This window comes from Sus scrofa, chromosome 9 (assembly GCF_000003025.6).
Source record: "Sus scrofa isolate TJ Tabasco breed Duroc chromosome 9, Sscrofa11.1, whole genome shotgun sequence".
Classification (NCBI taxonomy): domain Eukaryota; kingdom Metazoa; phylum Chordata; class Mammalia; order Artiodactyla; family Suidae; genus Sus; species Sus scrofa.
The window spans coordinates 9,531,060-9,557,398 of record NC_010451.4 but is presented as its reverse complement, the minus strand read 5'-3'; the positions used below and the strand labels follow the sequence as shown (position 1 = coordinate 9,557,398).

The 26,339-nt window shown below is 55.3% G+C and overlaps 1 protein-coding gene across 9 annotated transcripts in view; it reads left to right on the top strand.

The window, feature by feature from the left end:
• ARRB1 (arrestin beta 1) overlaps positions 1-26,339 on the top strand; it is an 80,503-nt gene that overhangs the window by 40,048 nt on the left and 14,116 nt on the right. For 4 of the 9 annotated variants that reach the window (XM_021062515.1, XM_003357198.4, XM_021062516.1 and 1 more), the window contains exons 2-11: positions 10,829-10,859; positions 12,640-12,700; positions 15,768-15,812; positions 16,569-16,765; positions 18,291-18,350; positions 19,090-19,157; positions 21,534-21,669; positions 22,507-22,591; positions 23,030-23,102; positions 25,826-25,963. In XM_021062515.1, the coding sequence (XP_020918174.1) occupies positions 10,829-10,859; positions 12,640-12,700; positions 15,768-15,812; positions 16,569-16,765; positions 18,291-18,350; positions 19,090-19,157; positions 21,534-21,669; positions 22,507-22,591; positions 23,030-23,102; positions 25,826-25,963 (894 nt within the window). Of the gene's footprint in view, positions 1-6,603; positions 7,091-7,199; positions 7,670-7,717; positions 7,955-10,828; positions 10,860-12,639; positions 12,701-15,767; positions 15,813-16,568; positions 16,766-18,290; positions 18,351-19,089; positions 19,158-21,533; positions 21,670-22,506; positions 22,592-23,029; positions 23,103-25,825; positions 25,964-26,339 lie in introns of those variants that run through there. The other 5 variants (XM_013979141.2, XM_003129664.4, XM_013979140.2 and 2 more) reach the window with 5 other exon arrangements.

Here is a 26,339-nt window from a genome sequence, read left to right as displayed (position 1 = left end):
CCTTGGGAAGGGAGGAGGGGAGGGATTGCAGTGGGAGAACAGGTGGAAAGGCTATTACCGAAGGAGAATAACAGGGCATGTCCCTGGAGATTTCTGGAATGTGAAGGTCTAAACTGGGAAGCGAATATCATAAGCTGCTGTTTTCTGTCTGAGATTGGGAGGGAACAGACGGCTAAAAAAAACAGAAACCTTCTCTGTCTCTTTGGGAGGTCCCATGACTGTCCCCGCCCACCTGAGGGACGTCTGGGCCAGGACCGTCCCCTGGGCTCTGCCGGGAAGGTGGGGGTTGGGGGATGAGGGTAATAACAGTAATTACGGTACCAACGATGTCCGCTTCCCTTTATCATTCATTCCCCGCTAGGTGCCAGGCTTTAAATTTGCCTTCCCCCGGGTTAGCTATCACCCCCATTTTCCAGAAGATGGAAAGTAGGCCTCAGAGAGGAAGCAAAACTCAAGGTCACACAGGACTCAGGCCGGGTCTGCTTGCTTCAGCGTCTGCCCTGTTTCCTCTGCCAGCACCCACCCTTCCCTTCCTGCCTCTCGACCCTCGAGAAGGCTGGAGAGCGTTCAGGTGCGGTCTGTGGGCTATCTGGGATCCAGCTGCCAGCCCGCTTGGTGAAATTTTTATCAGCCTGTGATTTTCAGATCTCCAGTTTCCTGGTTCCTAGAAGCTGGGCCAGGCTCCTTTAAGAAACTCTCCCCTCGGTCCGTGGCCTCCTGGTGGCTCCCCTCCTCCCTTGCCGTGAACTCCCTGAAAATCTTTACGAATGTGGACCGTGGCCGCAGACGTGAATGTGGGCAGGAGGCTGGAGTGATTAGGGTCCGCCTGGAAGCCTGTGAGCAGTCGGAGCCTTGGGGCTTAACTTGGCTGGGCCCCGTCACCCCCGCCCCTCATCCCTCAGGCCTGCGCCCAAGGGAGCCACGTGGGAGTCCCAGCAGGGATGTGACCACCAGCAGCCTGGGGCTCTCCTCCCAAGTCTGTGACTCTGGGCACAGCCGTGCGTCTCTCTGTGCCTGAGTTTCCTGGTCAGGGTGCAAGATTCTTCTCTCTTTTGGGCTTCGATTCCCCATCTAGAAATGCAGCAGGCAGCGCTCCCAGAATCTGAAACAAGGGTGACACTTCCTGCCTTCCTGCCTCCTCCCCCTCTCCCGGGCCATCCTGAGAAGCAGGTGCACTAATGGTGGGTAAACAGGCAGGCGATGTTCTGACCCAGGAAGGGCTGTTCATTCTGGCAGAGCAGAGACGCCTGTACACAAATAACTCTGCTACCAGGGAGAGTGTGATAAGGGCCCTAGAAACCTCTTTGCTGCCACAGCCACCTGCTCCTCACGCCTCCCTGCTCCCTGATGGCTGTTCTCACACCCAGGAAAGTGGGTCAGAATGTAGGGCGGGTGTATCTGAGGGTGAATGCCCCCTTTCAGGTCTCTACTCTACCCAGCCGGGCCGTGAGTGCTGTGGGGCAGGGGTGGGGAAAGGTATAGAGTTATGGGCATCTCTGTGTCCAAGACACAGTCCCAGCCATTCTCCTGCCGCCCGAGGGCCCATGGCTGCCCATTGCTTTCTGGCTATGGTCCAGTTGCTCAGCCTGGCGTCTGAGACCCTTACATCTCGCCCAGGGCCTGGTGCATGGAGGTCATCCGTGGCCCGCCCTCCCCCCCGGTGCTCCTCGGGGCACTTGGGATGTACTTGGGGTTGCCCACTATCTCCCAGACTCCCCCAGTGGACTCGGTTGCCCTCCCCAAGCTTCCAGCTGCAGAGTGTTTTGGCTTCTGCACCTCTGTGTGTTCTTCAAGATCCGCTCAATGCCACCTCCCCCTGCCCCGGAAGCCTTTCCTGACGGCCCCCCTCCCTCCCCCACCAGACAGAATAGCACGGTCCCACAACAGGGCAGTATTGTGAGTAGCTGAAAGCGTGGTCTCTGGAGAGACACTGCCTGGGTTCCGGTATCTAGCTCTGCACCTTACCAGCTGTTGTGACCTTGGGCAAATGACTTAGACTCTCCATGCCTCAGTTCCCTCATCTGCAAAATGGGGATGATAATAGTACCGTCTTAAGTGTTGCTAGAGAAACAAAGGCGGTCATGTTTATGACACACTTAGAGCAGTAACTGGCACCTGGTTTCTCTCCCGGATGAGTTTTCCGTTGTTGATTGAAATTAGTATCTGGAGGTCACGCCACATTCACGGTATTCATAGCATCCTTCTTTGACGGGAATTCTCTCACGCTCACAAAGCCGTGAATCGTCGCCAGTGCGCTCTCACTTCACTGGTATAAATCTGCATTCATGGGTCATCTCTCCAGGATGAGTTTTCTGATGTCGTGTAGGGCATACTTGGCTAAATGATTTCCCGTAGGTGGCCTTTCATGGGATTTCCCTCCTGGATGAGTTTTCTGATACTGGCTTTGAGACTTTATTTAGGGGCTCTGAATCCCAGGTTTCTCCTTGGAAAACTGGGAATGTTTAGAGGGAATAATATAATATCTTGATGTGTGTGACGTTCTCTGCACAGCACCTGGCTTTTAGGGACTGCTCACTGCGCAGTGGCCATTGTGGCTGGTGGGTATCTCTAACTTGGCTGTGCCATGGTCATTTGTCAGCAGGGGCCATGAATTGTTCGTCTTAGTGCCCGCAGAGCCTGGCAGTGATAGGAACTGTGTGAATGTTTACCAGGTAAGTGAGTGATAAATGGGAGAGTCATGGGTCGAAGCTGAGCAGAGGCCCCTTTGGGTGTATCGGCTGTATGCCTGGCTCAGCCCGATAGTGGCTGGGACCTTGCCCCTATGAAGCATTTCCTAAGCCCGGTGCTTATTGATCCTGACAGCCAAAGCGAAGTATAGACAGAAGAAAAAATCCCTGGAGTCCACTCACCAAATCATCACCATCATCTTTTGAACCTTCATCCATCCTCACTCTTGACCAGTTCTCTCTTCGGGCATTCGTTCAGCAGCATTCCACCCCACCCGCATTTATTTCCTGAGCACCCACTGTGGCCCAGGCACCACGCTGTGCCCCGGGGATCCAGTGTCAATCACAGAAATAAGAGCTCTACCCTCGTGTAAGTTACGTAAGGGAAGCAGAGGGTGAGTAGACAGACCTTTACGACGTGCAGGAAGTGCTGTGACCGGGGACATGCTGAGTGTGGGAGTTGTGGGGCATCTCATCCAGCTTGGGGGGCATCGGGGTAGGCTCCCTGGGGAAAGAGAGAGGGAGCAGAAGACACAGCGCAGCAATTCTAACAGCTGACACCGCAGGTCCGGGGAGGGATCTGAAGATTGTAGAGCCGTGGACTCTGGATTGTAAAATCACGGAATCAAAGAGTCTAACATCAAAGGATTCAGAGTCATAGGATGCATGTTTTCTCTCTTTCATTTACAATATTTTTTCACCGAGACGTGAGACCTGTCTTGTCGGGGAAGCCCTGGGGTCTTCATGGAGTACGTTGTGCTCACTGCACAACACGGAAAAATAAGGCATACACGGAGGAGTGAGTGGGTGGGTGGACAGAGTCTCCTTCAAGCTCTGTTAATATTTAGTTACATTTCCTTTCCTTTCATTCATTTTTTCAGGTTTGTTTTTAGGTTTTGTTTTAAAAATTGAGGTATTCTTTACGTACCCTAGTACTCACAATTTCCGTGTAAAATTGAGTGGTTTTTAGTAGAGTCACAAGGTTGCATAACCATCACCACTGCCTAGTTGCAAAGCATTTTCATCACCCAAAAAAGAAACTCCTGCCCCTTAGCGATCACTTCCCATTTCTGCCTCCCGCCAGCTCCCGCCAGCTCCTGGCAACCACTACCCTGCTGTCTGTCTCCACGTAGTTGCCTATTCTGGACATTTCACATACATGGAACCCAACAATATACGGCTTTTTGTGTCTGGCTTCTTTTACCTAACATGTTTTCAAGGTTCGCCCATGTTGCAGCATGAATTAGTCCTGTTTCGCCCTTAATGACTGAATAATATTCCGTTGTGTGTTTATGCCACATCTAAAAATATATATTCATCGGTTGATGGATGTTTGTTTTCTTCCCACCTTTTACGGCTGTTATGAATAATGCCACTGTGAACATTTGTGTATAAGTTTTTGTGTGGGCATCCTTTTCAGTTCTCTTGGGTCTACCTAGGGCTGGAATTGCTAGGTCATATGTTAACTTTATGTTTGATGTTAAGAGGAATCATCAGGCATTTTCCAAGGTGGTCGCACCACTTTACACGGCCACCAGCAATGTATGAGCAGGTTCCTGTTTCTCCACATCCTCAGTGGCCCTTGTTCTTGTCCTTCTTTTATTATTATTATTATAGTTGATCTCCAGTGTGTAAATTTCTGCTGTACAGTGAGGCGAGTCAGCTATACATGTATATGTATTCTTTTCCGTTATGACTTATCCCGGGGTCTTGAATATAGTTCCCTGTGCTCTGCAGTGACTTTGTTATGTATCCGTTCTGTGGGTAATAGTCCGTATCTACTAACCCCAGCTACGCTAGTGGGTGTGAAGTATCTCGCTGTGGCTTCAATTTGCATTTCCTCCGTGACTAATGATGCCAAATATATTTTCATGTGCTTATTGGCCACTCATATGTCTTCTTTGGAGACATTGTCTGTTTACATCCATTGTCTTGTGTTGTTTTTTTTTTTTTTTTGGCCACACCCTCAGCATGTGGAAGTTCTGGGGCCAGAGATCAACCCTGCGCCACAGGCTGCTGCAGTGACAACACTGGATCTGTAACCCACTGCACCACAAGGCAGCTGTTTTTAATTGAGTTATTTGCTTATTTGTTGTTGAATAGTTCCTTCGTACATCCTGGATACGAGGCTCTTATTAGATATAGAATTTGAAAATATTTGCTCCATCCTGTGATTGTCTTTGCCCTTTCTTGATGGTACCCTTTGAGGCTCCAAAGTTTTTAATGCTGATGAAGTGTAATTTATCTACTTTTTCTTTAGTCATTTGTGCTTTCGGTGTCGTATATCTAAGAAACCATCGCCTTATCCAAGGTCGTGTAGATTTACATTTAAGTTTTCTCCGGAGAGTTTTATAGTTGTAGCTCTTACATTTAGATCTTTGTTACATTTTAAGTCAATTTTTGTATAAGGCATGAGGGAGGGAGGTCCAGCTTCATTCTTTTGCATGTGAATATCCAGTTGCCTAAGCATCATTTGTTAAAAGATTATTTTATCCCCATTGACTTGTCTTGGTTCCCTTGTCAAATATCAGTTGACCATAAATATATGGGGTTATTTCTGGCCTCTCAGTTCTGTTCCCTTGATCTCTGTGTCTGTCCTTATGCCAGTATCACACACACTTGACTGCTGTAGCTTTGTGGCAAGTTTTGAATTTGGGAAGTCTGAGTCCTCCAGCTTTGTTCCTTTTTTTTCAAGATTGTTTCGGCTATTGCATTTCCATATGAATTTTAGGATTGGCCTGTCAGGTGGTTTTTTTTTTTTTTTTTTTTTTTGACCTGTCAACTAATGCAAAAATCCAGTTGTGATTTTGGTAGAGATGACATTAAATTTGTAGATCAGTTTGAGGAGAATTGCCGTCTTAACGTTGTCTTTTTGTTCTTTCTTTTGAGTATTTGTTGCATATAGAGTTGAGCTCCTGCTAAACATACTGTTTTGATTCCTGATTTATTCTGCTTAATATTCTCTCATAGGCATTTCCCTGTGTCATGAGAGAGGCAAGCTTAATTTCAGTACTATACAGAATTATAAACTCTTGCTTGTTGGTAATCTCCCGAGGAAGGTACTCTGTCCTGGGTCCCACATGAGGCCGGCCTCTCCCCACAGGCACAAATAGACATTGGGAGGATTGACGGCTCACAGAAAAGCAGCAGAATCAGAAAATAGGATTCAACAGGCTGTACAGTCCCTAATAGAGCACGTTTGTTTTAGGCACGTTCTCTGAAATAGTGGATTGGGACCATTTAAAAATTTGCAGCCTGACAAATTTTCAGTTCACCTGAAACAGAGTTTGACTAAATAATGCTGACTTTTTTTGTATCAGCCCGCAGAAGCTGGTCTCCTGCAGTGACAAACAAACCCCAGATCCTAGTGCTTTAAGAACTTACTTCCTCTCTCAGGCTGCCCCATCTCCCGATCATCCAGCCGGAGAGCATCTCTGGGCTTTAAGTCTCTGGAGGCCCCCCCATCCAGATCACTGCTGGTTTCAGGGAAAGAGGAAAGGGGGTGTGGTAGGAGGAAGAATGCTTCCTCCTCCCCAGCAACATCTACATCCTAATTCTTGGAACCTTTGAAACTCTCGTATCACATGGCAGAGGGGAATTACATTGCAGATAGAATTAAGGTTGCTAAAATCAGTTGATCTTAAAATAGAGAGCTGTAGGTACTCATATGGGTCTTTAAAAGTGGAAGAAGGAGGCAAGAGGAGGTCAGAGCAGTCCCATGTGATAAGAACCACTTCTTTGTTTGTTTTTAATATTTTTAGGGCCGCACCTGTGGCATATGGAGGTTCCCAGACTAGGGGTCCAATCAGAGCTACAGCTGCCAGCCTACACTACAGGCACAGCAATGCCAGATCTGAGCCTCGTCTGTGACCTACACCACAGCTCACGGCAATGCCGGGTCTTTAACCCACTGAGTGAGGCCAGGGGTCGAACCTGCGTCCTCATGCATGCTAGTCAGATTTGTTTCCGCTGAGCCCCGACAGACACGCCAAGAACCCAACTTCTCATTGCTGGCTTTGAAGATGGAGGAAGAGACCTGGAGACATGGAATGTGGGTGGAAAGGGCACAGAACCAGATTTCCCCCTGGAGCCTCCAGACAGGAATGTAGGAATGCCCACATCTTGATTTTAACCTAGTGAGGTACATTTTGAACGTACTGAGAGAGTAATTTAAGCTGGTTTAAGCCACTAAGTTGTGATCTTTGTTACAGCCTCTGTAGAAAACTCATAGAAATGGCATGGGATATCACGCAGCCCTGAATTGCTTCTGCCCGGAAGTGGCATATGGCGGGTCTGCTCATATTTCCTTGGCCAGAGCAAGCTGCATAGGCATGTCTAAGTTCATAGGACTAGAAAAACTTGATGCATCCATCTGCCCAGCCTTCGAGGGGAGTGGAATGTTGGTAAATATAATATCTACTATATCCTTGCTAGCTGCTCCTTATGCTTATGTCTTCTGCTCTCTTCCACTAAAAAACAGCGCCACCACCAAAGAGCTGATGGCAAGTCTATAGGTTGATTTCATTGTCAACTAATGGGTCGTGGCCCCTGGTTTGAAAAACACTGCTGAACAGACCCTCCTCTGCCCAGGCCTCATGGACCCCATGACACACCCTGGGCATAGCTGATTGGCCCAGGCATGGGACACCTGACCGGAGCTGACCAATCCCGTTCCTCTCCTGGGAATTTGGAATTGGGCCATTCAACCAGTTAACAGTGGGAAGCTGAGCAGAGGCAGAATAGAAACAGGGTCGGAGTGAGAACCACACGCAAGCCCAAACGATGGAGGAGCAGAAAAGCCCTGAGTAAGCAGAGAGAGTTGGTCCACAGAGGCAATGGAGCAGCCACACCGAGAGCAGTGCAGCCTGGAGAACATGCAGCCCCAGGGGGAGAGGTGGAGAGAGAGAGCGGCCGCCTAAGAGGCTGATGGCTTCCCTGTTCCTGGCTCCAGCCCCCGTGCGTCCTGGCTACATATCCTTCCCGTGAGATTTTTGCCTCCTTATCATACCCCCTCCTTCTTTTCTTGATGGGTTTCTGTTCCTTGTCTCCAGTGAGTCTTAATCAGCTAGAACTCTACCAGTATTTCTTGTATGGGGCCCGGCTTTGGCTTGAGGATCAGGCTTGGAGGGCACAGATGGGACTCGGGGGTGAAGCAAACCCAGCCATCCCACGGTCTAGAAATTTGGCTCTGACCTCAGTCTTGCATGATTGTGCCTGCTCTTCAGCGGGGACTGGCAGAAGCTGTCTATGAATGAGGTGTCGCACAGGTAGGGGTCCCGGTGAACTGGATGCACCCTTACAGGAGCCTTCTTCTGACAGCCCTGGGGTCAGGAAGCCACTGGAGTTGTTTTGGGGATGGTGTGGCTGTGGGACAGAGTGGAAAGGATGTGAGCTCGGGAGAAGGCAGCCACAGTTCACCTCTTTGAGCCTCAGTTTTCTCATCTCTGAAATGGGATTGTTGAAGCATCAACCCCAGTGCTGGAAAAACACTTAGAGACCTGACAAGGGCGTACAAGGCTGGAGGGCACGGGCAGCTGCTGCTGCTGCTGTTCGAGGAAGCCGCCAGCCAGCGACCAGCTTCCTGCGGAGGTGGCCCCGGGGGCTGATTGACTTGGCAGAGGTCCGTCCCCACCCCTGGGCCGGCTGTGCCTCCTGCCTCTCCTCACCCTCACGCTCCTTCTCACCCCTTAATCACCCTTTCTTCCTCCTTTCCTCCCGCCTCCTGCCCTCACTTGCCCTCTTTTCTGTTATTCTTGATGTTGATAAAAACACCTGCTTTGGGAAAGCGCAGCAGGGTTGGATGTAAAAGCCCAGCCTCTGGAGGCAGACAGACAGAACTGGGTCTGAATCCTGACTTATTAGCCCCTTGGTTGCTGTGTATTCCTGGGCAAATCACCACATCTCTCTGAATGTCAAGTTCACTGTCTATAAAGTGAGGGTTCTAATGCCCATTTCACAGTGCTGTGATGAGAAAGAACTCACTGGGCACTCAACCAATGCTAGTTCTAGTTCCTTCTTTTTTAAAATGTTAGTTCCTTCTTCTCTTTTTCCCTCCCCGACTGTCACTCCTCTCAGCTGGCCTCCGGCTGCCTCCCGTGGTCAGGGTCCCCCTAGTCCCTCTCAGAGGTCCCTGGAATAGCTTCTCCTGACTCAGTTACTTGTGGCCTTGGGCTTTTGTGGCCTCTCTTTCCCTCAGACCCGAGGCTCCAGAGAGGTAGGCAGGCTTCTGGAAGCCTCAGAGGCCCTGTGGTCTGTTCCTTCTCTGGTCTCCTCTGCAGGTCCAGCCTTAGCTTGGGAGCTGCTGGTTCGAGTCATATGATCTGTAATTTTTTTCTCAGTTTAGCAATTATTATACCCCAGCTGACTGTGGCATCTTTACACTCCAAACACGGATAAATATTTATGAGGAGGAGACAAGCCCAGAACTCCTCAGAGAGTTGGGGGTGGGGTGAGGAAGGTGATAAGTCCCTGTTTGCCAGCCAAGCTCAGACCCATCAGTGGTCCCTGGGGCCCCCAAATTAAGGGGTGGGGGTGATGGGGGGGCTATGGAGGCAGCACAGGACCAGCACCCCTGTCCCCTCTGGGGAGACCAGCTGTCAATGTGACACTGTGGGCCTCACCCTGCCTTGTTGTGCTGGATGCTGCTGGGCCTCCTGCTCCTCCAGGTTTTGAGCTGCCTGGATCCTCTCAGCACACGTGAGCTCTGTCGCTCTGTGTCTGCCCATCTCTTTCTGTTTGTAACACTTTCTCTCTCCCTCTCTTTTTGGTTTATTATTTATTTATTTATTTATTTTTGTCTTTTAGGGCCACACCCGTGGCATATGGAGTTCCCAGGCTAGGGGTTGAATCAGAGCTGCAGCCCCTCCGGCCTACGCCACAGCCACAGCAACGCAGGATCTGAGCTGCGTCTGCGACCTACACCACAGCTCACGGCAATGCCGGATCCTTAACCCACTGAGCGAGGCCAGGGTTCGAACCTGTGTCCATGTGGATGCTGGTCAGGTTCGTTAACCACTGAGCCATGATGGGAACTCCTCTTTTTGGTTTGTTTAATCATCACTCATTCCATCTTTCATGACCCCTCCAGGGCAGTGTCCCTCCCCGCTCCCTCCCTCCTCCAACACTGTCTCTTGTTTCTGGGGCTCTGTCTCTCCCTTTCTTCTGTCTCCCAGCACTGCTCTGAGCAGTTCCGGGCTGGATGTTGGGGAATAGGTGAGGGGCCTCAGGCTCCAGGGGACCTCAGCTTGCTCCAGAAGGCAGAGGGAGCACTTCGCGGGAGTCAGGGACCACACACGCCTCTGCCTGGTTCCGCAGCCGGTGCTCCGCTCTGCGGCCACGGGCACGTCCCCTCCCATCCTGGCCTCGATTTCTCTGCTGTTCCCTTCACTCATTTGTTATTCACCCTCTCAACTTCTGGCTATTGAGTGCTGGCTACCTGCCTTTCATTAGCACAGATCTATTCAACACCTACTAGGAGCACCATTCTAGGAGCTTGGGACCTATCAGCGGACAAGAGAGACAAGCATCCCTGCCCTCATGCGCTGACGTTAGCAGAGAAGGCAGGCGAAACGCAGTTAGCGGGTCATTTAGGTAGTAGCTTGGGAAGAGCAAGTGCCGGGAAAAGGGAACGCAGAGCAGAGAGGATTGGGAGCCCTGGAGGTGCCGAGAAGCCCCCGTCACATAAGGCCCAGGGCTGGGCAAGGGGATGGTGCGGGGACAGCAATCGTGCCTGGGAGGGAACTGCCCGGCCTGGTGGAGGCTGCAGGATAGGGGGAGCGGAGGGAGGTGATGCCCGGAGGCGAAGGTGGCGGCTGGCTGCGCCCCGGGGAGGATGGAGCAAACGAGCCCACGGTCTGACCTGCCTTGGAGGGACCCCCTCTGCCTGCTGAATGAAGACTAGACCGAGGGGCTGTCTCGGGGCCCAGGGGAGCTGCAAAGGCGAGCACGGCCGCTTGGGTGGGGGGCGCCTCAGAGATGGTGAGAGCTGATCGTGCCAGGCACGGGTCCGGCTCCCAGCGCTTGGATGGTGCTGGCAAGTCACTCTGGGTCCCTGGTTCTTCGTCCTGCTGAGGGACGGCCTGCAGGAGCCTTTTCCTGGGCAGGATGTGCTCACCAGGCCCTCCTGCTCTTTCTCTCCCCAGGGTGTTCAAGAAGGCGAGCCCCAATGGAAAGGTGAGTCTGCAGCACCCGCGCCCCAGCTCCCCCCCCCCGCACCCCGGTCCTCTCAGGCATCTCTGCTGCCCATGCAGGACCCCCAACACCCGGAGGCATCCGAGGGGGAGACACAGCTCTGTCCTCAGGAGCCTTGACTACAGCGGGAGGGGCCCTCCCAGCACACTTCCTTCCGAGGGCGGTGGTACAGCCCCCCAGGACTTTAGGGGGCCCCTGCCTGGGTGTGGGGAGACATGGCCTCTCCCAGAGGCTGGACCGTGAGTGCAGTAATCGGAACAAGTGCCAAGGGCCTCAGGAGAACTGATTTCCTCTGGTGTGAGCGGCCCCTGGAGCCCCTCTTCGGAGCCCTGTTATCCGGGCAGCTGCCAGGGCCCGCCCTGCCCTCCTTCTCGACAGCCCCAGCTCCATCCTGCCTCCCTCTGAGCTCAGCAAGCAGATATTACTGGCATCATTCTGTGTCAGGTCTAGGCTGAGCCGGTGGGGATGGGGGCCGGGCATACTGAGATAAATGAGGCACAGCCTGGGCCCCTGACAGCCGGGGGGAGGCAGACACGGAAGCTGATGGCATCCATGTGAAGAGGCAGGTGTCAGATAGAGGGAGGCTGCGACCCAGCTGGGTGGGTGGGGAGGGCTGGCTGAGGAGGGATGCGTTTCCAGGCAAGGCGGGCTGGAAGGGGCTTTCTAGATGTGAACTCGTGAACTCACAGGGAGTCTGGGTGCCTGGGGGAGGCAGAGGGCGTGGGAGTTGAGGTGGGGAGGGGGCCGGGCTTGGGGCTTGGACTCCTGGCCTGGGCTGGTGGGTGGCAGCCTGTGTGGGCCTGCATTTCCCTTCTGTGCCCACAGCAGGCGTCACCAGTCACTGTTTGCCCTCCCTGCTGAGCCGATTTCCATCTTGGCTTCCTTCTTAGCCCCCCTACCCCCCACCCCTGGCCCCAGGCCGCCCCTCCCAACCCATCCGAGCTAGCGGCGTTTGGAATGGGACTCACGTGTCATTTTACCTCTGGGCCTTGAGGAAGCACCAGGGGGTTTTCAGGCCAGACTCCCATGGTTAGATGTACATCTTCGGACGACCAGTCTGGCTCAGGAGCGGAGACACATCTGAAGTCGGGGGGGGGGGGGCGCCCAGGCAGCAGCCCAGCCAGGGGCCAGGCAAGGCTGGTCGTGGGGACTGAGAAATGTGATGGGGGGAGACTTGTCGGGGTTTAGGGGGTGCAGAGGAGTAGGAAGTATCCAGGGTGACACTCTGGACTCTAGCTCTGGAGTGCCTTCTCTGAAGGCTGGCCACCGAGTGAGACATGGCTCGCTGCCTCGGAAAATGAATCCTCCTTCAAGTGGCTCCCTGCAGACCACACAGGGGCGAGGAGCAATGAGGGGCTTGGAGCTCAGTGTTCAGAGCACCCCCTCTCGGTGCCCTGGCCCTGCTCTGGGTGCGCCCCCGGCCACCTCCTGTCCTTTGAGAAGCGCCAAGCACTCCCAATCGGCAGATTCCTTTGCGGCCGCCCCTCCGCCCCCAGTGGTGCTTGGTGACAACCCCCCCGGGCCTCAGTGTCCTCATCTGCAACATGGGAACACCAACATCTTGTCAGGGTTTTGGGAAGAACAGATGCTTTGCAAATAGTACAAGGACTTGCTAGTATTAGGACAAGGGCTCGGGTCCAAGTCCACTTGGGATTTGGATGCGAGTTAGGGATGGGTCCAGGGGTTTCGGGGGCAGCTCCCAGGGTTTCCTCCAGGGCAGGGGCCCACAGCTGCTAACGTGCCCTGTGCCTTTCCCTCCCAGCTCACCGTCTACCTGGGAAAGAGGGACTTCGTGGACCACATCGACCTTGTGGACCCCGTGGGTGAGTCCCTGGAGGCCAGAGGGGAGGGGGGAGGCGGGGCTGGCCTGGCCCCTTCCGGAGCCCGGCGTGTCGAGGCTGCCCAGGAATAAATAGCCTTCAGGTCTCCAGAGGGGCTGGGGCCAAGAAGAGGGCATGCGTGGCTTTTCGCAAACGCTCATCAAGCAGCTGCTTCCCTCGTCGGCGGAGCAGCACGTGAGAGGCGGTGGTGGGAAGGAGTGAGGTCAGAAGCAGGGACCGTGTCCTGAGGGCGAGGAGGATGACCGTGGCCACCGCTCCTCAGAAGGCCTTTTGTACGCCCAGCACTGAGGGGAGCTGCTGTATGGTTACCCCTGCTTTTCGGAGGAGGACACGGCACAGAGAGGTTAAGGAACTTCCCCCAGATCACAGAGCTGGTAGAACGAGGAGCCTGGGTTCGAAGCTGGACAGTCTGGCTCCACCTGACTGCAGCAGCTCAGGTCACTTTGGAGGTGCAGGTTAGATCCCTGGCCCACTGCAGTGGGTTGAAGGATTTGGTTGGCATTGCTGCAGCTGTGGCATAGGTCACAGCTGCCGCTCAGATGCAATCCCTGGCTTGGGAACTTCCATATGCCACAGGGGTGGCCATAAAATTAAAAAAAAAAAAAAAGTTTTTAGACACTGCTAAATATCCCCTTGACAGCAGGGTTGGGGGGGGGTTACCCCCGGTTGGGACCCTAAGAACCTTAGCTCTCATTAGAAGAGCCCCGATCTTCCTGCCTCTTCCTGCTATTTGAAGATCACAGGCCCAGAATGACCCCTGTCTTACAAATGTGGACGGTGAGGCCCAGAGAGGGTAAAGATTAAAGAGGGACAGGGACAAACCCAAGTGAGACCGAAGAGGGTGACAGGCAGGAGAACGGCCCTGGGAACCTTACGAGGCCCATTCCAGGTGAAGACATTGGGATGTGTCGCCCGGGGGAAAATTCCCAGCAAGCTTGTCATCACATCCCTGGGGGCCGTGCTGGGGCCAAGAGGAGTGGCGTGTGGTCCCAGAGCCCCCCGGGCAGGGGAGGGGGCAGAGAGAGCAGAGTGACAGGCTTTGGCTCCGGGGAGGAAGGCCTTTGTGACCTTGGGGCAGGAGACCCGGGGAGTCCCTGGGGTCCTTGAACAGGCTGCGGGCTCCAGAGTCCTCCAGGCCCCTCTCTTCATGGCCTGGAGCAGGGGGACCCCGCTTTTCCTCTCCAGCCCTAGCAGGTGTCCTCTGAAGCTCACTGCTCCCTCTGCCTGATGCCCCCTTCTCCCTGAACTTGGAGGCAGGAGGCAGGACTCTGTGTTTGCCTGTGGCGGCTCCAAGGCGGGGCTGCCTGCAGGCGGTCTGAAGCCGGGGCCTTTGAGGGTCGTGGTGGGGGCGCAGGGGCCAGGGGAGGGGCAGGAGCAGGAGGGCTCTGGCTCCCCCAATGCACACAGGCACCCTGAGAACGGCTTGACAAGTGTCCACAGGGCACCCGTTTCATGCCAGGCCCTGTGGATCGCAGAGCACGCCAGAGCTGATCAAATGACCCGCAGAGAGAACTTTCTCCCTTACAGCACTGAGCTGGTTAGTTCTTCCCGATGCTTAACTATCCCCCTGGCTGCCCTTCAAACTTGGGGGCAAGTCCAAGCCCCAGCCTCACACACCGGACGTTTAAGGTCTGGGCCAGGCCCTCCTTCCTCCGCCAGCCTCCGGGATCAGCTCTCCAAGCCTCAGAGCAAGGCTCTTGTCGCTGCCACCATGGGCTGGCTGTCCCTTGGTCATCTAACTGATGACCGTTACGCCCTGGCTCCAGCTTCCCTCCCCCAGGGAGCTTCCGGGGGACCCCTTGTTAGGGGAGTGCCCTTGTCAGGGTCCCCCTCCTGGGGTTCCGCTCAGTCCCTGGCGCCCAGGCACAGAGGAAACCCCCCAGGAAAGGAGGGAAGGGGCCCGGCAGGCTCTGGACATGGGGTGGGCGTGCCCTTGACCAGCTGTGCCCTGGACCTGCCCAGCACTGGGGGTGGGGGGGGTGGTGACCAGGAGCTCGCAGGGCCCTCCCTTCCTAATGTGGCCTCTGAGCTTCTCTGAGCGGCTGGCTGTGGGCCAGTGTGGGATGGGGGTGGTGGTGGGTTAGATGGGGGATGACAGGCGAGGGAGTGCCCCCAAACCAGTCTTTCTGGTCTCCTGGGGTTCTGGGCAGAGAAAACATCCTTTGTCTTCAGCTGGATTCTGCCTTCCCAAGGCCAGGCCTTGGGACATTCTCCATGGGGTCACCTGTGCCAGGCACTCTCCCACCCTCTGCACACATTAATTCACGTGGTCCTCACAGGAGCCCTGTGAGGTACGTAGCCCAGAATCAGAAGCCTGATCCCTACATCCCGCATCCAGAATCTTAGAGCGCTGCAACTTGCTCATAGGCTTGATACAGGATTTCACTAGCGGCAAACCTGACCTGAACCGAGGGGAGGCCATTCATGCCTTCGCCTCTCGGTGAACAGATGCCCGTGTCGCTGCAGGGGTGTTAAGGGGTTTGGCACAGAGCCTGCCGAGGACCTTAGAGAATCTGTGGAAGGTGTGGCCGTGGCCTTTCCGCTTGATATTGGGGTTTGGGAGCCAGCATAGTATCTCCCAGATGAAGAAACAGAAGTTATATAACCTTAGAGTTCCCATCATGGCGCGGTGGAAACGAATCCGACTAGGAACCCTGAGGTTGCCGGTTCGATCCCTGGCCTCACTCAGTGGGTTAAGGATCCGGCGTTGCCGTGAGCTGTGGTGTAGGTCGCAGATGCAGCTCGGATCCCGGGCTGCTGTGGCTCTGTGGACCCTTAGGCCTGGGAACCTCCATATGCTGCAGGTACAGCCCTAAAAAGCCAAAAAAAAAAAAAAAAAAAAAGGCAAGTTAAACAACCTGTTGGGTCTGTGAGGCTGGCCTCGGTGGGGGTGGGGGGCATAGTGGACTCGTCTCCTGGGAGCTGCTGGCCTCCGCCTCTTTTTCATGATGCTTTTGGACAGACAGATGGGTGGGTTTGAATTTAACTTGGTCTTTGGGGCTCAGAAGTTTGAGAGGTCAAGTCTGCTCACTCTCTGTTTTTCCTGCAGATGGCGTGGTCCTGGTGGATCCTGAGTATCTCAAGGAGAGGAGAGGTGAGCTGTCCCCCCGCCAGCCTGTCAGGGGGCCTCTCCTCCCCCAGAACCCCCAGTCCCAAGGCCTCCCTGACTCCCAGACAGAACGCTGGCAGGAGGAGAGGCAGCAAGCCGGTCCCTGTCCCTCCCCACTGGCTCTTCCTTTGACAGCTCTAACCAGCGTCAGAGCAGGTGCTCTGGCCTCGTCTGGCTGGGCGGCCGTGGCCACGCCCCCTTTGGGAGACCCTCTTAATGCCCTTGGCATCCACCCACCCATCCATCATGCTGTCGGGAGGCTGGGAATGCAAACAGGGTAGGAGTTAGGCCCTCACTCACTGTCCAGAAGAGAAGACTGATTCCTGGGGGGGGCGAAGGGATGGTCCGAGGTCAGCAGGAAGGCGGGAGGCAGGGGTTGGGCGGGGCAAGCCCTCATGACTTCGGGACACCACCCAGGCTTGTTTTCCCCCGACTCCACTCCCCTGTGCTCCTTCCCGGCCCCTGTGAACCCGTCAGAGCCCCTTCGCCCCCGTGCCCTGGGCTGCTGGGTTGGGAGGGGTGGGGAAAGCTGAACGGACCCAGCAGTCAGCCCCCGCCTCGTCCCAGGGGCCAGGCCCCTGACGGCCCCCCCCCCTCCCTGTCCCAAGGGCAGCGCGCCCTTCCCCGGGGAGGCGCCCAGGGACAGATCCATGCCTCTGGTGGAGCCAGTCCCAGGGCTGGGGCGCGTGTTGGCTGCTCCCCGGCCCCCCGGCCCCTCCTCAGTGTCCCCTGCCCCCGCAGTCTACGTGACGCTGACCTGCGCCTTCCGATACGGCCGGGAGGACCTGGATGTCCTGGGCCTGACCTTTCGCAAGGACCTGTTTGTGGCCAACGTGCAGTCCTTCCCGCCGGCCCCCGAGGACAAGAAGCCCCTGACGCGGCTGCAGGAGCGCCTCATCAAGAAGCTGGGCGAGCACGCCTACCCTTTCACCTTTGAGGTCAGGGACTGCCAGCCCCCCGGGGGCCCCATTCCAGAAGCCTCACCTCTAGCAAGCCCCCTGGGTGGCCCCCCCTCCCAGGGGGCAAACTGGGGCAGCTGCTCCGTGCCACCCAGTCCCCCAGCGTTCGCTGGCCAGGGCGCTGGCACTTAACACCGCCTGGTGAGTGTCTCTTCTCTGGGCACTGCCAGGGGGCGTCACCTTTAACCCCTGGGCTGATCCCCAGACCCTCCTGAGTCCAGGTCATTGGTGGGGGGAAGAGGGGGATGGGCCGTCTCCTCCCTCAGACCTGCTGCCCACGAGCCGGCCCCCACCCAGCTCACAAATGAGGAGGGCGAGATTTCCCTGCTCGGCTCCCTTTCCACTCCAAGAATCTGGAGTTTCAAGTTTCCTGTTTCTCAGACTCTGATTCTTCGATCAGTGAAATCTCCCAGCTTTCTGTGGGGGTCAGAGACAGAAAGAGCCACCCTCTCGTGGTTTCCTGTGGCTGCTGTAACAAACCACTGCAAACCGGGTTGTAATTAAACCTGCAAATTAAAACACAACTGTGGTGGGAGTTCCTCTTGTGACGCAGTGGCAACGAATCTGACGAATACCCATGAGGATGCGAGTTGGATCCCGGCCTCGCTCCGTGGGTTAAAGATCTGGCGTTGCCGTGAGCTGTGGTGCAGTTCACGGGCGAGGCTCGGATCTGTGTGGCTGTGGTGCAGGCTGGCAGCTGCAGCTCCGACTTGACCCCCAGCCTGGGATCTTCCATATGCTGCAAGTGTGGCCCTAAAAAAACTCAAAAAAATCCCACAAAGGTGTTATCTTACAGTTCTGGAGGTCGGAAGTCCACAACAGGTCTCACTGGGCTAAAAATCCAGTATCAGCAGGGCTGCCTTGGTTCTGGAGGCTCCAGGAGGGACTCTGTTTCCTTGCTTTTTCCTGCTTCAATTTCACACTCTTTGGCCCCAGCCCACCGCTGGTCCATCTTCAAAGCCAGCAGGGGCCCAGCCTGTCTTTCTCGGATCCCATCTCTCTGATGCTGACTTCTCTGCTTCCTGCTTTCACGGTTAAGGACCCTGTGCTTACATCAGGCCCACCTGGATAATCGGGACCACTCTCCCCATCGCGGGAGCCTCCATCACACCTGTAAAGTCGTTTGGGCCGTTTAAGGCAACAGTGCTGGGCTTTGGAGAGTAGGAGGTAGACCCCTGGGGGAGGCCACTTCTCTGCCTACCACAGCGGACTTCTTGGAAAGACCTTTGCCGCTCTCCTTCTGTGGGGCCTGTGCTGGGCTAAACCCTTAGATAAAGAAAAGCACTGAAATTCTTGGCTTTGCTGGAGGGACCTCTGGTCTCACACGGGGCGTGGCCCGGCGTGGTCTGATGGCGGAGACGTGGCCTGTCCTCTGAATTCCCTAGTCTGATGGAAGGAGCCTGTCCTGAGGGGCCCCTGCTCTGATGAATGGGGGGTGGGGGTGGGGGCGGAGACCCAGGGAGGCCCGAGGTGAATGTGACAGGTCCGTCTGTCCTCTTCACAGATCCCTCCGAACCTCCCATGCTCTGTGACGTTGCAGCCGGGGCCTGAAGACACAGGGAAGGTGGGTCCCCCCAAGGGAGCATCTCTCTGGGTCCAGGACGCTGTGTCCCCAGTCCCCACCTTCTCTCTGGGGGTGCTGGAACCCTCCCTGTAGACACCTCCTGTGTCTAGACCAGGCTGATCCCACCTCAGATGAGGAGTCTTTTCAGATGGGGCGACAGGTATGGTATCATCCTTGCCCCCTGGCTCAGTGATGTGCCCAGGGCCTCTCCTGAGTCACTTGCCCTTCGGTGTTGGCTGCAGAATGTTCTCTGGACAACGGTCGGGCCTCACAACCTTGTGTGGAGGTGCACCCATCACCATTTCTCAGGGGGGGAGACTGAGGCTCGGAGAACCTCTCAGGCCTCAGATCTGCGACATGGAGGTGATGGGACCTGCCTTGTGGCGTGTCCGGAGGGTGGAGTGAATGCTGAAGGGCACAGCGGTCAGTGCGGGGTCCGCGTGCAGGCGGCGCTCCCTGCGCGGGGCTGCCGAGGTCCCGCTGTCCTTGCTGGGCGGCTGCCTCGATGTGGACAGGAGTCTTCAGAGGAGCCGGTCAGGGAGCAGCTCCGTGGGAGGGTCGGATGGGGGAGGCAGCCCTGCACTTTTTCCTTTGCAGCGCAGTGCACGGTGCACGAGAGGGCTCAGGCTGTGGGAACATGTGTTCCTGTCCCGTGGCCTTGGTAAATGAGGGCAGGCCAGCCGTGCCCACAGGAGCCTGCCCTCTCCAAGGCCCTGTGCTCAGAAACCCTTCCCCACAGGCCTGCGGTGTGGACTACGAAGTAAAAGCCTTCTGTGCAGAGAACCTGGAGGAGAAGATCCACAAGCGGTGAGGAGAGGCAGCTTCGGCCGCCTGGGTGTGGGCTGCCTGCTGGCCGTCGGGGGAGACAGGATCGGAAAAGTCCGAAGAGGATAGAAGGAACAATGCCTGGAAGTGTGTGAGGAGGGGCTGCATTCCAGCCTTGGGAACTCTGCAGAGGGCACAGGGGAAGGCTGGCAGGTCGGGAGGGCTTCCTGGAGGAGGTGGCTCCGTTGCTCTGGCTCAGGCCTCAGCGCTTTGTCCTTGGCACCACTCTGTACCCACTTCCTTCATCTCCCTGCCTCTAATCTCTTCCTCTCCAGACTTCGTGTCCTTTAATTTGTTTTGGAAAAAACCTGAAATTCAGATTGTTTTCAACAGTGAGCAAGATGTTTCCCCTGCCATTCTGGCCCAACTTCCCAGTTCTCTTGGGAGGCCATCAGCAGGGGGTTGGGGGTGGCAAGGGGGGTCGGGGGGGAGGGGAGGGAGCTGTGTCCGTGGAGGCCCCTGAGCAAAGGAGGGAAGTGGAGAAGGTGAAGCTGCCCAGGGCAGAGAGAGGAGGAGGTCAGCCTTGTCTCAGAGGAGGGAAGCATTTTACTGGAGAGACACAGCCCTGGCTGGACAGAAAGCCCAGACCAGCTGCCGGGAGTAGCTGGCCCTTACCTCTGGGGTGAGCTGCCCAGCCCCGCTCCCATACCTGCCCCTCCTGGGCTCAGACTGCGCTTGGCCTCCTGGAAGGGCTTAGCCAGCAACTCTGCAGCCCCTGCCCCCAGTCACCGGCGCTGCAACCCCTTGGTGAGTGGGCCAAGTTGCCACCTGGTGGTTACATGTGGCATTGCAGGCGTCTCCCACTCCAGCCTGGCAGCTCATGTGCGTGGCGAGAGGGAACCCGTCTCCTCTGCTTCTCTGTACCCTTTTTCTTCTGAAGACCTGAGACCAGGAAAAAGGAAGGGGGTTGTAGGTTGTGGTAGGGGGTCTAGCCAGAGCAAGGCGGGGGAGGCAGCCCTGAGAGCCAGCACTCTCAACCTGCACCCATGGGACATTTTAAAGCCACGCCAGAGTTACCCCTTAACATAATACAGCAGCTCGCACTTATCAAGAGCTTATTATACACCAGACACAGTTCAAAGTGATGGACACGTACGAGCTAATTTAATCCACACAGCAAGCGTAAGAAGAGGGTCCTGCCATTGTCGCCATTTTACAGATGAGGAAACTGAGGCCCAGGGGTTCATTTACTCAAGGTCATGCCGTTAGTAAGGGGAGGGCTAGGACTTGAATCCTGGCTGTCTGGCTCCAGGGAACGGAGGTGGCTTCTCTGAGAATCAGGGATGCCAGCACACCCAGCCCCCACGGAGACTGCCTGTCCTGCTGTCCTCCCTGAGCCCCGTCGCCGGGCCACCCTCATCTCACTGAGTCTTTATCTCCTTTACTGGTCCTCGTCGCCTGACTGCATATGCGTCCTTTCCCTGAACTCATCACCTCCTCAAGCCCCCGTTCTTCCTGGGGCCCTTGTCCCCGTGCACATTTTTATTTAATAAATACTCAGCAGGTATTCAGTACATGGCGGCCGGCGTTGTCGTAGGTACTGAGAACATAGCAGTCAACGATTTAGACAGAAACGTCTATCCTGAAAGAGCTCACGTTCTTAGGTGCCATGGGGACGCAGGAAGTGAAACATAGTCGCTTTCTTAGCATCCTGCTGGCTACCAAGACACAGAGCCACATAACGTGCTGCCACGGGATGGCTTGGCCCCTGATGTGGTAGGAGTTCAGAGCAGTTGACCTTGAGGAAGGAAGGTCAGTTGACCTCGGGGAAGGAAGCGGATGAGGGCGGAAGCTGGAAGGGGATGTTATAGGCTGGGACTGAGCGTAAGCAAAGCTTCAGAAATAGGACCAGATAGGGAGTTCCCGACGTGGCTCAGCGGTAATGAACCCAGACTAGCATCCATGAGGACGCAGGTTCTATCCCTGGCCTCGCTCAGGGGGTTAAGGATCCGGCGTTGCCGTGAGCTGTGGTGTAGGTCAAAGACATGGCTTCGATCTCATTTGCTGTGGCTGTGGTGTAGGCCGGCAGCTACAGCTCTGATTCGACCCCTCGCCTGGAGCCCTCCATAGGTCGCAGGTGCAGCCCTAAAAGAACAAAAAAAGAAAAGAAAAGGAAAGAAATAAGACAGACTATCAGGGGCGATAGTGAGAAAGTAGGGGGAGCTGGGGGACGAGACGGAGGGGCTTGAAGGGGGACCAGATGGTGTCAAGGCCACATGCCCACCTCTGGGTTTTGGACCAGGTTCCAAGGCCGCGGGAGCCATGGCAGCCTCTTAGGCCAGAGAGGGATGTGAGGGTCGCAGGGCAAGGGGTGGCGGCAGGTGACCGTGGTGTCTTCTGCTCTGCCATCCCCTCTAGGAACTCCGTGCGTCTGGTCATCCGGAAGGTGCAGTATGCCCCGGAGAGGCCCGGCCCCCAGCCCACCGCCGAGACCACCAGGCAGTTCCTCATGTCGGACAAGCCCTTGCATCTAGAGGCTTCCCTGGATAAGGAGGTAGGGGGCTCGGGCTTGGCGGGGGGTGGGGGCTCTCTCCCCGGGGCGGAAGCCTCGGATCCCAGCTCTCGGGGCCTCTGGGACTCCTCGGTAGGAGCTTCCGCCCCCAGCCTGAGGACCACAGGGCTCGGGATCTGAGACCTCCCCTGAGGGATTTGGAGAAGCCTCCTGGGGACGAAAGGGGTGGCCCTTGACTTCAGAAGTCAGAGTACCCCCAGCGGGGTCCTGGGTCCTGGCCCTCCCCCTGCACCCCCATCCTCCCTAGAAGCGTGAGCACCCTCTCTTCCTCTTGGAGTGGGGGCAGCTGAAGGCAGGCTCTTGGGCCAAGATGCGAGTCGAGGCTCTTCAAGGAGGCTTCAGAGCTGCTTCCCCGAGTGAATGGGTCAGTCCTTCCCCACCTTTCTCCAGCTTCTTTCAGACCCTCCTGAGTCTAAATTCCAGGCAGCCGGAACCAGCTGGGCTTTGATATGTCACCTGCTCCTCGTACAGGGCGGTTCCTTAGGTAACCTGTCCAAGGTCCCACCGCTCTGATCCTCATTATTTTTATTGTTACTGTTGTCATTACGCCTGGGGACCAACCCAGGACTGGAACCCAGAATGGTCACCCTTTAACTCGTCATCTTTCACGGTCCCACAAAGGCACTTAAGTCTAACATGCCTGGTGGCTTAGCATCAGTGGGAAGTGTCTGATGAAGTTGGGGCCCATGTCAGAGTGGCCAAGGCCTGGGGAACCCCAGGAGAAGTCGGGGATCGGGGGGAACCTCCTCTCCCTTTCTGTCACCTCGAGCTTTGGAATCCTCCCAACCACCCCTCTCCCTCCCTTCTCACGCCCCCCAGATCTACTACCACGGAGAGCCCATCAGCGTCAATGTCCACGTCACCAACAACACCAACAAGACGGTGAAGAAGATCAAGATCTCGGGTACCCGGGCGAGGGCCAGCCAGGGGGTGGCCAGGAGGGACTCTTCCCAGGGGTCGGGGTAGCCGAAGGCTCCTCCTTTGCTAACAGCCTTGTAAATAACTACTGGCCCGCGGGGAAGCGCAAGGCCGGCTCTAAACCAAGGGTAAGGCTTTTGCGGCTGGTAGCACCGGCCACTTATGGTCGGTAGTGAGTTTACTGCTGAAGTCCCTTCTTCCCTTAGTTCCCTGGGTTCTGGGTAGAGCGGTCCCGGAGGGGGAGATGTTTGGTTGTGGAAGAGAACGGGCACGTGGGGCTGCCCTTCGGGGAGAGGAGGGGTCCGCCTCCTGCGGAAGCGCCCGGTGGACTCTGGCTGAGGCTGAGCACCCCAACTCGGGGAGCCTGGGATGCCTGGGAGCTGCACCCTGGCTCACCCCACCTTGCTTCCCTCTTCCTCCCCAGTGCGCCAGTATGCAGACATCTGCCTTTTCAACACAGCCCAGTACAAGTGTCCGGTGGCCATGGAAGAGGCTGAGTAAGTGAAAACAAGCCCAGCTCTTGTGGGGGGGAGGGGTTGGGCGAGGAACGGAAACCACTACAGGTCCACATGGCTTTTCATCACCTGACAGAGGGCCTGGCCTCAGATGTCCTTGAGCAGACGATCCTGAACAGGCTTTTAGCAATTAGCCACTTGGTTTAGCTACACAGAAATGCATGCTGCATGCAGGCAGAAGACCAATGAAAGAGAAAAAGACAAAATAAAAGCTAGTGAATCTATGAGGATGGGTTAGGGAAAGAAGAGAATAATTACACTGTACCAGAAACCTAGATTGAAAGGTGGGACTTTGCTTTGAGCTTCCTGGCAGCCAAGGCAAAGAGAGTAAGGCAGTAGGGTCACAGCTTTTCTTGTTGGATAAAGGAATGATCCAAGTCATTGCGTAAAAAGGTTTGTGTGGGAGAGTAGAAAATAATTATACCAAACTAAATCTAGTTCGAGGAAGGATGCTGTGGTTGAGCAGGAAACTTTGTCCCAAGTTTGTTAAGGCAAGAGGAGAGTTTTTTTTTGTTTTGTTTTTTGTTTGTTTGTTTGTTTTGTTTTGTTTTTGCTTTTTAGGGCTGCACCCACGGCATGTGAAGGTCCCCAGACTAGGGGTTCAATTGGAGCTGTAGCCGCCAGCCTACACCACAGCCACAGCAACGCCAGATCTGAGCCATGCCTGTGACCTACACCACAGCTCACAGCAACCCTGGATCCTTAACCCACTGAGTGAGGCAAGGGATTGAACCTGCAACCTCATGGTTACTAGTCAGATTCCTTTCCACTGCGCCACATGGGAACTCCAAGAGGGGCGATCTTATGTGAAACATTTTTTCTCACTCAAAAGAAGTAGATGGTCCTATTAGAAGACATACCTCTTTTTTCTCCTGCCCTGCAAATAATCTTTTAGGGCAATTGCATTTCGTGTAATTTTTCATGTATGTGTGTGTTTATTTACATACAATAACAGTATTTTTGTAATCTAAAAACATTTTTAAAATGTTACTATCTGGTCTTTGAGATTGTTCTTAATACCACGTAGGAAAACAAGTGATGATTGGATCAGACATGTCCCTGTTATTGGATATTTCTTTTGTTTTGTTTTATTTTGTTTCAGTCTTTGCTTTTTGACACCCTGATTTTTTTTTTTTTTTTTTTTTTTTTTTTTGTCTTTTTGCTATTTCTTTGGGCTGCTTCCACGGCATATGGAGGTTCCCAGGCTGGGGGTCAATAGGAGCTGTAGCCACTGGCCTACCCCACAGCCACAGCAACGTGGGATCCGAGCCGCATCTGCAACCTACACCACAGCTCATGGCAACGCCGGATCCTTAACCCACTGAGCAAGGGCAGGGACCGAACCTGCAACCTCATGGTTCCTAGTCAGATTCATTAACCACTGCACCACGACGGGAACTCCTGGATATTTCTTATATCCAGTCTTTTTTTTTTGGCTATGGCGTGCAGCAGCTTAATGTGGGATCTCAGTTCCCAGACCAGGGATTGAACCTGGGCTGCAGCAGTGGAAATGCTGAATCCTAACCCCTAGGCTGCCAGGGAACTCTTGATACCTACTCTGTTTTTTTTTTTTTCTTTAGGGCTGCACCCATGGCATATGGAAGTTCCTAGGCTAGGGGCTGAATTGAAGCTGCAGCTGCTGGCCTACACCGCAGCCACGGCAATACTGGATCCTTAACCCACTAAGCGAGGCCAGGGCTCAAACCTGCGTCCTCATGGTTGCTAGTTGGATTCAGTAACGCTGAGTCACAATGGGAACTCCCTGATACTCACTCTTGATTTTAAAAAAGTCAAAGCCACAAGGCATAGATTAAAAGAGAGAAGTGGGGACGAAATAAAACGAATCTAGGCCCAGAGTAACATAAAATCCCCAAAGAGTGGAAAATCTCAGCCGTCCCTGTGTCCCCAGCACCTAAACTAACAGCCCTCACTGAGCCCTCACTAACAGACTCTCACTGAGAGTCTTGCTTAGTGCTCATGAACCCACCCCCCACCATTGGGGTTGCCGCTGCGCCCCCCCCCCTCCCCCATGCAGAGGAGGAAGTGGCCCAGACAGATGTGAGTTGCTCAAGCTCACAGAGCTGGCCAGTGGCTGAACCCAGGCCCCGAGGCCAGCTCTGTCATTGTCGAAAAGGGGGATGGGGGATGGAGCCGAAGCAGATGAACACTTAGCAGTCCAAGCACCCCCCCCCACCCCCCCGCGATGGATGTCGATGAGGGGACTCCAGTAAGGGTTTCGTCGTCGTCGCAGAACCTCGGGGGCGGGGACATGGGTGCTCACTGCACAAATCTTTCAGTGTTCCTGTATGTTTGAAATTTTGCATAATAATATGTTAGAAAAAAATAATAAAGTCTGCTCTCTCCACTAAAAAATTACCCTCGTCAAAAACAGCAAGGCTGCTAAAAAAAAAAAAAAAAAAAAAAAAAAAAAACCAGCAAGGTGCCAGTGGTGCACTGAATTTTTTAAAACGTTTGGTGGTTTGCACACCCCGAATGAAGTCCTTGGGTCATCTCAGTGTCTGCTGTTTGCCTGTGGAGCAGAGATGCGCCCCTTTTGGGTGACAGGGGTGGGCCTGGTCCCGTGGGTCCTCCATGGAGAAGGGGCTTAGAGCAGGGCCAGGCGGCCCCGTGTCCTGGCTGGGCTGGCTGCGAGGCTGGTGTTGGCCTTGGGGAGCCATCTCCGTCCCTGCCTCCCTTCTTCCCAGTGACACAGTGGCGCCCAGCTCGACGTTCTGCAAGGTCTACACGCTGACTCCCTTCCTGGCCAACAACCGAGAGAAGCGGGGCCTCGCCCTGGACGGGAAACTCAAGCATGAGGACACGAACCTGGCCTCCAGCACCCTGTGAGGACCCGCCCTCCCTAGCCCCAGGCTCTCGGACGTCCCCCCTGCCCTGGCTCCCCGCCTCCCCCTCATGGGTCCACACCCAGCACCGGCCCAGCCTACCCTCTCCTCAAGCTGGTCCAGGGTCCGTCCTCAGGCCCTTGACCTGCCACCAAAGCTTTCCCCCAGCCCCCACTTCTATCCAGGGCTGCCCCAGGGAGAAAAGTGGACCCCTGGACCAGGCTGTCTTAGTGCTGGGCTCTGCTGGCTTGCCTAGGGGAGGGCAACCTGGAGAGGCTTCCTGTAAGAGGCAGTTGCCTTGACCTTGTGTCTTCAGTTGGATGGACTGTGTCCCCGAGGCAGAGCCAGGCTGGAAGGAAGAAGGCAAGGGAGGGAG